Source organism: Octopus bimaculoides, chromosome 5 (genome assembly GCF_046866305.1).
Source record: "Octopus bimaculoides isolate indiv1 chromosome 5, ASM4686630v1, whole genome shotgun sequence".
In the NCBI taxonomy this organism is placed as follows: Eukaryota; Metazoa; Mollusca; class Cephalopoda; order Octopoda; family Octopodidae; genus Octopus; species Octopus bimaculoides.
The window spans coordinates 103,162,092-103,176,524 of NC_142932.1; the positions used below are offsets into that span (position 1 = coordinate 103,162,092).

The window sequence follows — 14,433 nt, forward strand, 5'->3', positions numbered from 1 at the left end:
AAAACATTCCAGAAGTTTATCATTTAAATATATATAAGCGTGTCTAGATATGCAACTATATGCATGAGAATACATACATAAAACAAAACATACAAATCTGTACATATACATACATAGAAACACACATAAATTCATACATACGTACTTACATACATACATAGATACATACATACGTACTTACATACATACATACATGCATACATACATACATACAAAAATACCCTGCTGTAACTGTTGAAATTCCAGTGAAGAAGTCATGGATTAGGTTAGAAACCGGCTCGTTCTCTATTGACAAGAAATCTTGAAATAAAACTGAATAATGGCATACATACATTTACTCTATGAATATTTTTATACAACTTGGGCAGAGACTACGACTCTTGTTGCTTTAGACTTCTCTGAGGTGATGAAAGTCATAACATCTGCTCAACAATAAATACGAATTATTCTTACTCTACTTTCTCGGGTAACATTCAGTTCTTTCTTATAGGCCATTACAACGGCCACCATAAAGAAATCTCTCTGCCTCTCTGTCTCTCTCTCTCTTTCTCTCTCTCTCTCTGTCTCTCTCTGTCTCTGTCTCTCTGTCTCTCTCTGCCTCTCTCTCTCTCTCTCTCTCTCTCCCCTCTCTCTCTCCCCCCTCTCTCTCTCTCTCTTTCTCTCTAACTATCTGTTTGTCTGTCTCTATCTTTCTATTTATCTGTTCACAAATATATATATATATATATATATATATATATATATATATATATATATATATATATATATATATATATATGTATGTATATATATATATATATATATATATATGTATATATATGCACACACGTATATCATACACACACACACAGAAATACAGTACTCAAATGCACAGCGTACATGCACACACGCACATATACATATAAATGTGTACGTATACTTATATAGTCTTAAAATATAAAGGCTAATATATATATATATATATATGTGGGCGAGGGTGGGTTACAGAAAATATATATTTATATATATATATACACATACACACGTATCTAATATGTATACACACACACACACACACACACACACACACATGAATTGACAGACAGCTCGACAGCCGTGATTGTCAGTATATTTTGTCGGTATGCAGAAACATTACTATGATTGTTTGAAGATAAATGGCACATTTATCCTAAGCTACCATATTTAAATTGATTAAATGTTGATATCCATATATCAACAGAATGTTAACCTTTATCACTCACAGTTTTGATATCCATTTATTATCCACTTATCTCTAGGCTGTTCAGATTTATGATTTTTTAAAAATTATGTTTATAGTTCTGATTGAGAATTAATTATTTAATATACAAATGCCAAAACGAAACAATGATAATGAAGTAAATATGCTCTCTTTACTCTTTTACTCTTTTACTTGTTTCAGTCATTTGACTGTGGCCATGCTGGAGCACCGCCTTTAGTCGAGCAAATCGACCCCAGGACTTATTCTTTGTAAGCCTGGTACTTATTCTTTCGGTCTCTTTTGCCGAACCGCTAAGTTACAGGGACATAAACACACCAGCATCGGTTGTCAAGCGATGTTGGGGGGGGGGGGGGACAAACACAGACATACAAACACATACACATATACATATACATATATATACATATATACGACAAGCTTCTTTCAGTTTCCGTCTACCAAATCCACTCACAAGGCATTGGTCGGCCCGAGGCTATAGTAGAAGACACTTGCCCAAGATGCCACGCAGTGGGACTGAACCCGGGACCATGTGGTTGGTAAGCAAGCTACTTACCACACAGCCACTCCTACGCCTAGATAATTGATGTAACAAAAGTTACAGCGGTGGTCGATCTGATGGTGATTCTTACCATCATTATTTTCATCTTCATCAAAGCGGTGAGCTGGCGGAATCGTTAGCACGCCGGACAAAATGCTTAGCGGTATTTCGTCCGTGTTTACGTTCTGAATTCAGATTCCACCGAGGTCGACTTTGCCTTTCATCCTTACGGGATTCGATAAAATGAGTACCAGTCAAGCACTGGGGGTCTATGAAATCGACTTCCCCTCCCCCCTCAGAATTACTGGCCTTTTGCCAAAATATGAAAGGATTGTCATCGCCATCATCTTCATCAGTGTTGTTATTATTATTGTTGTTGAAAGGCGGTGAGCTGGCAGAATCGTTAGCATGTCGGGCGAAATGTTTCGCGGATCTTTTTTAAAACGGGGCCACATTTTTCATTAACGAAACACTTTGAAACTTGGAACACTGGTAGAATGTGTCATATAAAACATCTTTTTCTCTTAGTCTTCTTAAAAAAAAAAGAAATCCATAAGTTATTCCATGTTAAATTTGTCGTATTTCTGTAATTTCAACCAATCACTGACGTCCATTCAGCCGATATACATTAAGTGCCGACTACATAAACAAACGATTCTGAAACAATTAACCCTAACCCTAACCCTAACCCTAACCTTAGGGTTAGGGTTAGGGTTAGGGTTAAAGCAAATTTAAAATGAAAAAAGCAAATAAAACGAAGGTATGGAGATTAAATACGCTTTACATCGCTTAATCAGCCAAAGGAGTAAATGTAAACAACTGAATACTTGTCAGTGATTGGTTGAAATTATCGAAATAAGACAATTTTTTACATGAAATAAATTCGAATACAAAAATATTTTTCTGTTCTATAACACAAAATAGATAAGTATATGAAGTTTGAAAGTCTTTCCGTACCAAAAACACTACGTAAAACATTAATGAAAAATGTGGCCCCCGTTTTAAAATAGATCCTGTTTCGCTCTGAGTTCAAATTTTGCCGAGGTCGACTTTGCTTTTCATCCTTTCGGGGTCGATGAAATATGTATCAGTTACGCACCGGGGTCGATGTAATCGACTATCCCGCTTCCCCTAAAACTTTCAAGGCCCTGTGCCTAGAGCAGAAAATAATTATCCTTGTTGTGTAAGACGGCTATCAGGCAAAATCGTTACAGCGCCGGAGAAAATGCCTTTGGCTTTTCTTTTGGCATTACGTTTTAAGCTCATCCTTTCGGGGTCGATAAAATAAGTACCAGCTGACCACTGGGGGCGATATAATCGATTAGCCCCTTCCCGCAAAAACTTCAGACCTTGTGTCTATAGTAGAAAGAATTATTGATGTGGTAGTGATGGAGATGGTTATCGTTGTCAGCGTCATCATTTTTTTTTTATTTATGCGCCCTTTTAAAGCCTAGCCAGGCTCATGGGCCCAGTTTCCCGGTTTCTATGGCGTATGTATATATACAAACATATATATATATATATATATATATATATATATATATATATGGGAGAATGTACGAAAAAACAACAGACGAGGACAGGCGGTGTAAACAACAAAAGGATGTATTAGTATGACGCTCGGGAATACGGAAAGTCTTTAACGTTTCGAGCTATGCTCTTCAACAGAAAGAATACGGAGACAAGGAGAAAAACACGGAGAAAAAAAAATTGAATAGTGTTCAGTCAATATATATATATATATATATATATATATATATATATTATATATATATATATATATATATACATACATATACATATATATATATATATATATATATATATATATATATATATATATATATATATATATATATATATATATAATAATAATATTAGGGACAAAATCCAAAATTACAGGTAAAAAACTCAATTAAAATCAATTTATAAAAAAATTTAAATTAAATTGAGCCTTATAGATAAAGTATATATAAAATATATAGTTTTAGGGAAAATAACCAATTTTCAAGAACTCATCGATGAAAATCCACTATCACATATAGAAAAATTAATAATTAAAAGCACAATAAATGAGTATAATATAAAGTAAAGTAAATATCATAAGATAAATATAATAAAAAGATTACACGTGTTTCATAACCAATTTTCAAATAGAAAAGAAATTTAAATCGATTAAAATCAATTGAAATTATCGAAAATAAGTTCTATTCAAAAATATAGCTACTCGTCAGATCGTAAGTAGAACAATAATTAGATATATATCTCAACCAACAATAAGTACCAAATGAATTAATATGAAATACTTATTATATAAAGATAGAGAAATTATTTAAAAAATATCATAATATCAAAATAATAACCATTCAATAATCATCCCTTCGTCCATTATAATAACATGTATATTATATACAAAAAACATCTTACATAAATTATCATTGTTTTAAATTATCATTGTTTTAAATACAAGTTGAACGAAGTTTAAGTTTAAAATAATAATGAAGATAAAATTAGTACATATTTAACCGGTGTAATAGTTAAAGCTATACTATTTAAAGCTAAAGACGTTTATTTAATTATAATTAAAGATCAATTAAATAATAGAAAAATACAAGATTATTTATTTCTACAAACGTAATAATAAAAAATATGAATGAAAAAATTATGAATGGAAAAAATTATGAATGAAAAAATTAGGAAAGAAAAAATTATTAAGAATAAAAGGTTAAACTTTATATATATATACAAAGTTTTGATTTTAAAAAACTTTAACGATATTATAAACTATAAAGATTAATAATTAATCAAATAATATTAATCAAAAATAATCGAAAATATATCAACACTATTCCAATCGAAGTTCTAATATTATGTTGAAATGAAACTATAACTTCTAAATAATTTAGTGTTAAATAAGTTATCTATTAAAATAATCTATAAAGAACCAAATGAATAGTATAAAAACAAGAATACATATTATTTTCAAATAGTAGAAAATCTTTAGCAAAGTGAAAACAGTACTTATCCAAATTTTTCCGTAATTCAATAATAACATGTATATTATATACAAAAAACATCTTACATAAATTATCTTTGTTTTAAATTATCATTGTTTTAAATACAAGTTGAACGAAGTTTAAGTTTAATAATAATAATGAAGATAAAATTAGTACATATTTAACCGGTGTAATAGTTAAAGCTATACTATTTAAAGCTAAAGACGTTTATTTAATTATAATTAAAGATCAATTAAATATATATATGGCGTATATATATACATACATACATATATATATATATATATGTATGTATGTAGGTATGTATTATGTATGTCTGTTTTTGGTCCCACACCATCGCTTGACAACCGATGTTGATGTGTTTATGTCCCCGTAACTTAACGGTTCAGCATAAGAAACCGATAGAATAAGTACTAGGCTTACAAAGAATAAGTCCTGGGGTCGATTTGCTCGACTAAAGGTGGTGCTCCAGCATGGCCGCAGTCTTATTACTGAAACAAGTAAAAGAATAAAAGAATACTTATTTACACTTGTATTAGATGTGGTAGAGGAAAATTCTGTTTCGAAGATGACCATTTAATTGGTCATCTAAATCAAGCACCATCGATACCACTACAACCAATACCATCACCACCATTACGACGACGACCACTATCGCCATCACAACCACCAGCACTACTACCATCACCACCACTACTATCAGCAGATAATCACCCCCACCTCCCTGCATGCGTTGGTTTTGTCTTAGTTGAATCACAATACATGTACAGATGAATTGTGACATTGCTGCCCTTGTTGTTTAACACCGTGTCAGTCTTGTTTGAAAACATTCAATATCAAAAGCATTTCAGCCATGATCACCTCATTATGGGTTTTTCCACGTGTAACCTTTCGAAGCGCCTCCCCCTATTGGGAGTTTTATTTTGTTGTACTTTTTCTGTTTTCCTCACTGTTTACACGAACCTTTTCTTTTCGGACAAAACCCTTTGTAACCTTCGTCCTGTCTTTGTCCTTACATGTTTTTAATTTATATTAGCCCTTGTGGCCAATAAAACCAGAATTAATTATTATCTGGTAGTGTATCTACTATAACTGCATTATTCAATGCGTCTTAACATTCTTTTTCACTGCTTTATCAGAGGCAATTCGTTCGACCTTTTTTCAATCTCAAAAGCCCGCCTTCTATGAGAAGCACTAGTTTTTCATAGTTTATTGTTTATCGTAACTTTGCGATCATTTTAACGAACAATGAGGAATGATACTTGAGTTGGAAGAAAAAAATTGTGTGTGTGTGTGTGCATTTAAATTTATTTTTCATAATCCCTGTAATCTTTCTCGTTTATCTGTTTCAGGGATTTGCTGAACATCTCGTTGCAACTATATCTGAGTGGCTGTTAGCCATACTGAATGTGGCTTACTTGTTAACTTTCCTGCCTGAATTTAAACTCTTCTCAATGGATCCGCCACAATTAAATTTTCACACCACTGAGGCTATCGGTGCAACCTCTGACGAAGTTGCTTTGGAGATTTCCAGGGACACATCTAACCAAACAGCTTTAACTAAAATCGACGGTCTCAGTAACATTAAAGAAGTTGATTACACTCATGCGTAGTCAATGGCTAAATTATTTTGATTGATATTGGAAATCGATACATCATACTAAAAGTACACTAAAACATCTGTTAACTACCAAGTCGAAATCATTGTTATTAATCGCGTCTGAGCAGGATAACGTTAATTAACCACTGTAGCTATTTGTTTTGCTCAAAGTGGAGAAATTATCGTGTTTTTCTTTTTGTTTTTGTTTTTGTTTTACTCATCATGAATTGCGAACTGCCGAGTAAACTTGCTGGATGATGTTAATCTAACACATCTCCATAACAAACTGTACAAAACTGTTAAACTAACCAATTCAACAGAAAATATGGTTACTGAATAAATGTAGGGAACGAGTGAATGAAATCGAAAAGTAAAACGTTATTTTACGGACAATAACCAGTTTAATATTTTATACACAGACTAAAACATTGTCTTCTTTACAGAGAGGTTTATATTACATGTATGGCTTGTATTCATTAATTAATGGATATTTGTTCTGATTTGTGGATGTTTTTTTTTTATTCTGTGCTCTCTTTGTTTTATTTTCTTCATTCTTTTCTATTTCTTTGAAAGGATTGAAAAGGTTTCTTGGTTTTAGGGTTTCACAACTGTCTTTAAATGTGCTTATATGCATCATACAACGGACCAATCTCTTCAGGAAAACATTATGAATATGGAGAAAAATATTGATGTACCTCCTACAAACGAAGCACACGAACGCGCGCGCACATACCATTACAAGCATGTATATGCGTGTGTGTGTGGAGGCGCAATGGTCCAGTGGTTACGGCAGCGGACTCGCGGTCGTAGGATCGCGGTTTCGATTCCCAGACCGGGCGTTGTGAGTGTAGTTTCACGAGGTTCCGGCAGGAGATGGTGGCGAACCCTGCTGTACTCTTTCACCACAACTTTCTCTCACTCTTTCTTCCTGTTTCTGTTGTACCTGTATTTCAAAGAGCCAGCCTTGTCACACTCTGTGTCACGCTGAATCTCCCCGAGAACTACGTTAAGGGTACACGTGTCTGTGGAGTGCTCAGCCAATTGCACGTTAATTTCACGAGCAGGCTGTTTCGTTGATCGGATCAACTGGAACCCTCGTCGTCGTAACCGACGGAGTGCCAATAATATGAGTGTGTGTATATATGTTCTGTATATACATATATCTAAGCATTAAAACACCATAGCCAGCTCAGAGCACTCTGTATGGACTAGTAAATGCATTTTGAACGCCTTAGTAACTACCAGATACCAAGGGAGGCAAGTCCGAGCTGACTGTGATATTTTGCTTCCTTTATTAGAAACTGGCGAGTGAATCAGTCCTCCTGATACAGGGCTACCTTTAAAAAGGACTAATCAATGAACCCTACATATCCATGACCACCCTGGCCACAATGACTCCTCAGTCCTCGTCCAGTTGTTGAGCTCCAACGCACAGATACATGGTTAGAGTAATTCCATTCATCTTAACTATTTTCGTCAGAGTCACCAATCTTTGGACTGGAGAAGATATCCTTCTCCACCCTCTCTCTTCACGAAAAGTCGACGAGAAAAATCATTTCATCTTCAGCCGCCGCACAACTTCATTCGCCATAACCACTTGACAAAAGAACATTACCTGCCAAGCCTTGTTAAATGAAGGTGTGATGATCTTCATGGTGGACCCGGCCGATATCTGGATCTGTCCTTCACGCGAAAACACCACCACCAACAAAAACAACAACAACAAATAATAACAATAATAATAATAATAATAATAATAATAATAATAATAATAATGATAATGATAATAATAATAATAATAATAATAATAATAATAATAATAATAAATCCAGTTATCAGCCAAGTCCATCGTGAAGATCGCCGCGCTGCCTTTTGTTGTTTTTTGCTGGGAAGGGAAGGCAGTTTGCAAAATCCTGTGGGATGTAATGATCCAGTACGATCACCTGACCAGACATGGGAAACCGGACATTGATGTGGTGAATAAAAAAGAAAGAACATGTATGATAATCGACATAGCATGCCCCGGTGAAAAACAGAATCAATGTGAAAGAAGAAGAAAAAATAAACTATGACAATTTAAAGTGGGAAATACGGAGGTTGTGGTCAATGAAGATAGTAGACGTGATACCGATAGTAAGTAGTGCACTTGGAATTATCAACACTCAGCTATCAACATGGCTGAAAAAGATCGGTGCAAGTGCGAAGGTAGAATACCTACGAAAATCAGCATTGCTTGGAACTACAAGGATTCTTCACAGTTTTCTTGAAGCATGACCAGTTAACAAGTGTCACCTTAGTCTGCTGGCTGTGGACAGCTGACACTTTCCATCATACCCAGCAAAATAAGCTGTGAGTTTTTAACAAATAATAATAATGTTTTCTTTATTGACTACGTAGGCCGAACACAAAAACAAAAAGGGACAATACAGCACAAGGGACAAATGGGGCTTACCACAAAACTTTGTGTATAAAATTAAAACAAGAGCAATTACTGTTTTACTCTTTTACTTGTTTCAGTCATTTGACTGCGGCCATGCTGGGGTACCGCCTTTAGTCGAGCAACTCGACCCCAGGACTTATTCTTTGTAAGCCTAGTACTTATTCTATCGGTCTCTTTTTGCCGAACCGCCAAGTTACGGGGACGCAAACACACCAGCATCGGTCCTCAAGCGATGGTGGGGGGACAAGCACACACATACAAACATATACACACACAAACATATACACACACATACATATATATAAATATATATATACATATATACGACGGGCTTCTTTCAGTTTCCGTCTACCAAATCCACTCACAAGGCTTTGGTCGGCCTGAGGCTATAGTAGAAGACACTTGCCCAAAGTGCCACGCAGTGGGACTGAACCCAGAACCATAATTAACAATAAAAATTCAACAATAAAATTCCCAAAAAAGAGGAGTTCCACCCAGGGACAACCAATAAACCCCTGGTTACCCCGACCACCAGGGGTACCTCAGCAGGTGCCTCTCTCCTTCTCAACTCCGGTTCGCAAAATTACATTCAGAGTAGGCTTATTCAAGCGGGCCGTCCTCACGACACTCACCCATCTTTCAACAGAAATACTCTTACTTTCCTTTTCAAGTGGAATTTGGAAAAGTCGATGAGGGCTTGGCTGAAGAGGAAGGTATCTGTCTTCAGTCTTTTCAACCTCGCCCACCACACTTCTACCTCCTTCGCCATAGCCAGCACAGAGAGAGGAAAATTGTCTCCCCTTCCCGTGCAAAAGAAGGCGGCGGGACGATCTTCATGATGGACTTGGCTGATAACGGATCCATCCTTACCATTTCCCTCTCACTCTCTCTGTCTCTGTCTTTGTCTGTCTTTCTCTCTCTCTCTCTTACACACACACACACACTTTCTCTCTCTCTCTCTCTCTCACACACACACACACACACACATACACACACTTTCTCTCTCTCTCTCACACATACACACACTTTGTCTCTCTCTCTCTCACTCTCTTTCTCTCTCTCTCGCACTCTCTCTCTCTCTCACTCTCTCTCTCTATCACTCTCTCTCTCTCTCTCTCTCTCTCTCTCTCTTTCTCTCTCCCTCTCTCTCACTCACCCTCCTTCTCTCTCTGCGGTCAATCAGATAACTTAAGAAGCTTCTTCAGAGAACCACCCTTCAAAAGCAAGTAACAAGATACTCACATACAGTTAGAGTCGCATATATGCGTACGTAGATTATGTGAAATAGCAGCAGGAGAGAGTTCAGTAAGTTTAATTGAAACAGATATCTTTCCACAGTATGAAGACTGAGGAATGAATGGTAGAAATACTGAAAATCGATAATGTATCTTTTGCTAAGTCATCATCACCATTGCTATCAAATATATGTCACTTACTTCATATTATTCTACGAATTACATCATTTGGTGCCAAATAATAAGTGTTGAAGAAATTCTTACCTTTTAGCACTTAAACGTCTAAAGAGACGTGCAAGATTAACATATGCGCTGGTACTAACAAACACATATGGTATGTGTGTGTGTGTATACAAGAACATGTTATATATGCATGTGTGTGTGTGTATATATATATATATATATATATGTGTGTGTGTGTGTGTGTGTGTGTCAATATACATACGTGTATATGTGTGTGTGCATATATATGTATGTATATTTAATAATATATATTTAATTAATATATATATATAGGCGCAGGAGTGGCTGTGTGGTAAGTAGCTTGCTTACCAACCACATGGTTCCGGGGTCATTCCCACTGCGTGGCACCTTGGGCAAGTGTCTTCTACTATAGCCTCGGGCCGACCAAAACCTTGTGAGTGGATTTGGTAGACGGAAACTGAAAGAAGCCCGTCGTATATATGTATGTATATATATATATATATATATATATATATATATATATATATGTGTGTGTGTGTGTGTATGTATATGTATGTATGTGTGTGTATATGTTTGTCCCCTCAACATCGCTTGACAACCGATGCTGGTGTGTTTATGTCCCCGTAACTTAGCGGTTCGGCAAAAGAGATCGATAGAATAAGTACTAGGCGTCCAAAGAATAAGTCCTGGGGTCGATTTGCTCGACTAAAGGCGGTGCTCCGCAGTCAAATGACTGAAACAAGTAAAAGAGAGTAAAAGAGAATATACATACATATGATATATATTTAATTAATATATATATATATATATATATATATATATATATATGTGTGTGTGTGTGTGTGTGTGTGTATATATATATATATATATATATATGCATACATACATACATACATACATTATTCATAATTCTGCTTTAAGCAACCCATATAACCTCTGATAATTTCTTAATTATTTTGGGGAATTCCCATAAAATTTTTGCGGATTTGTGCTCTACACATGGGAGTTCATACAGTTATGAAAAATAACCTTTGTTGTCTGATTTAAGAGCGATTTTTAGCGCATGTCTCGACCACCTAAAACCTTTCCTCGTTTCTTTGTCACTTTGACATGTATTGATGTTTTTCAATATTTTAATCCCCATCAAGACATTTAATGGAATGATGACGCACCCATGGGTGGATTTAAGCAAATAATTCAAACTGTCCGTATTTTTAACTCAGATTTTTAAAAAAATCGAAAAGGAATGAAACTTTTATCAGGGCGAAAAGGATTTTAAAAATTTAAGAAAAACATTTTTGTTGCATAATCGTGGGAATTACCGTATGAAGAACACAAATTCGCAAAAACTTTCTAAAAATTCCCCAAAGTAAGAAAAACGCTATGAGGAGTTATATGGGGTGTTTAAACCAGAATATATATATATATATATATTATTTAAAAGAGTTCCAACTCTGTCTGTTTTTTATGTTTTATTTATATTCTTATAAAATTAATGTGGGATATAGAATATGGAATATATAATATAAATAGTAAAATGAAATGAAGTATTGAATGTCTTATTGAATATATGAAATATTGAGTATTAAATATAGAGTATAAAATATATAAGGACTAGTATACTTTCAAGCCTCATGGCAGTCATCAAGGTGTGTGTGTGTGTGTGTGTGTGTGTGTTGAAAAGTTTGTGGAAGAAATACTTGATGCAGCCACAATATTTGAAGAAAGATTTTCTTAAAAGGCGCAGGCGTGGCTGAGTGGTAAGAAACTTGCTTTCCAACCACATGGTTGCGGGTTCAGTCCCTCTGCGTGACGCCTTGGCCAAGTGTTTTCTACTATAGCCTCGGGCCGACCAAAGCCTGTGAGTGGATTTGGTAGACGGAAACTGAACGAAGGCCGTCGTATATATATATATATATATATATATATATATATATATATATATATATATATATATATATATATATATATATATATGTGTGTGTGTGTGTGTGTGTATGTGTATGTATATATTTTTGTGAGTGTTTGTCCCCAACCATCACTTGACAACCAATCTTAGTGTGTCTACATCCCTGTAACTAGCGGTTCGGCAAAAGAGACAGATAGAATAAGTACTAGATTTACAAAGAATAAGTCTCTGGGCTGATTTCTTTGATTAAAAGACCCTTAAAGGCGATGCTCCAGCATGGCGCAGTCAAATGACTGAAACAAGTAAAAGATTAAAAGTTATATTAAGAAATTTTAATATAACAACAGAATGATATGAAACTTTGGTTACGAAAACTTCCTTCCACTCCATTATACGTGTTTGAAAACTTATCAACGAAATCGTGTACTCACAATACAAAAGCTCTCTTCCAAAAGGTTCGTGTTAATCTGTTTTTCTAAGAATTTTCATATTTGTCTATCTGTTTGTCTGTCTCTGTCAATCTATCAATATATAGAGGCACACAATGTCTTTAAGCCGAGTTCACCAATAGTGAACAAGACGAGTTTACAAATAATGCATCTTCCCGACAATTTATGTTGCAGAAGCATGGAACTGAACAAAAGACCTAATAAACAAGCTAAGAAAAACTCAGCACAAGCACGAATGCATTATGCTCGCAATGACGTAGAAACAAAGTGGGGGAGGGGTGGGAAACCATATAGGAACAAATCGAATAACAAATGGTTTTCCTAAAGAAAATTAAACTCGCATAACGATATGAAATTTGATCAACGAACAAGCAAATTACGCATGCATATAAGTGACTGACACCCCATTCTCTTAGTGAGCTGAAATTTGAACAACAAACCACGAGTAAATGCTGGGCGAAGGTATTCAAACAGTTTGTTAACGTACGTATTTCATGTAGCTTGAAACTCTTCATATTTTATGTAGAAAAAAATAATAGCTTTCGTTCTTTTGCTAAAAACATAACAAACGATCGACAGAAGCAAGACCAAGGAGAAAACGCACACACATGTACACACACTTGTTAAAATTAAGTTAAGGTGGAACATCTACAGAAGACGGGTAACAATGAATGGCCGAGAAAGCTGACAAATTAGGTCCAGAGTAACAGCAGATGAATCAGAGGACGACAAATGAGAAGGTTAAAACTGACGATCAGCACCCAAACCAAAAAGTTATAGAGATAAGGGAGAAAGCTTTACTCGGTAATGAGAGAATATTGACAGATTTGATTGAATTCCTATATCATAAAAACGTTGTCGAGAACTGAAAATAACATACTGTGCTGTTATTGATTATTGAATAGCAAAAATATTTTTGGTGTTTTTCAGTGCAATTTCACAGTGCAGTTATGTAACAAAATAACTGCACTGTAATTTTGAGTAGAATTGTTACATCCCGAGCTCCACTCTGCCTTCTGTCATTACTGTGCTTCTCCTCCTCCACCTCTTGATAGAATTATTGAATTCACCATTACGTTCTTCTATCTCCCTCTTTCTCCTCTTCTCTCTGTATACATACATACATATAATATATACATATATATATATATATATATATATATATATATATATATATATATATATATATATATATATATATAACTTTGCCAAAGAAACAGCTTCAGTGCGCCACAAGATAGAACTCCTCTTCCAAAAAGATGGCTCCCTCACAGAAAACCCAATGAGAATAAGTGAAATACTGAAGATGTAACCATATCTGAGGTTGGCACAAACTCAGCTTCTGGCCCTGATGGATTCCCAGCGGTCTTTCTCAAATCGTGCAAACGAGCCCTTGCAGAACGATTGCAACTTCTTTTCAGAATTTTCTTGCAAGTGGTGGGCTCCCAGATAAACTGAAGGAAGGAATGATATGCCCTATCCATAAGGGAGGAAACGGAGCAGATGCTAAAAATTATAAGCCTATCTCTCTGACCTCACACATGGAACGAATAATCCGCAAGAAATTAATTGCGTTCCTTGAAGAAAATGACTTGCGGACTGACACGCAGCATAGATTTCGACCAGGTAGAAGCTGCCTAACACAGCTATTGCAACACTACCACTGGGTGCTAAATGACTCAAGTGTGGATTTGATATATCTCGACTTTGCAAAAGCCTTTGATAAAGTCGACCAATGGTATGATACGTCACACACTATGTGATCTCGGCATAGTTGGAAAACTTGGGGAGTGGTTGCACG

General features: G+C 35.2%; 1 protein-coding gene across 2 annotated transcripts in view; it reads left to right on the plus strand.

The window, feature by feature from the left end:
- Positions 1–6,895, plus strand: part of LOC106874369 (DNA damage-regulated autophagy modulator protein 1) — a 191,234-nt gene extending 184,339 nt beyond the window's left edge. For both annotated transcript variants that reach the window (XM_089352828.1, XM_014922083.3), the window contains exon 8: positions 6,148–6,895. In XM_089352828.1, coding sequence (XP_089208954.1) covers positions 6,148–6,408 — 261 coding nt within the window. In that variant the 3' untranslated portion in view covers positions 6,409–6,895. The remainder of the gene's footprint in view (positions 1–6,147) is intronic.
- The last annotated feature ends 7,538 nt before the right edge of the window (positions 6,896–14,433 follow it).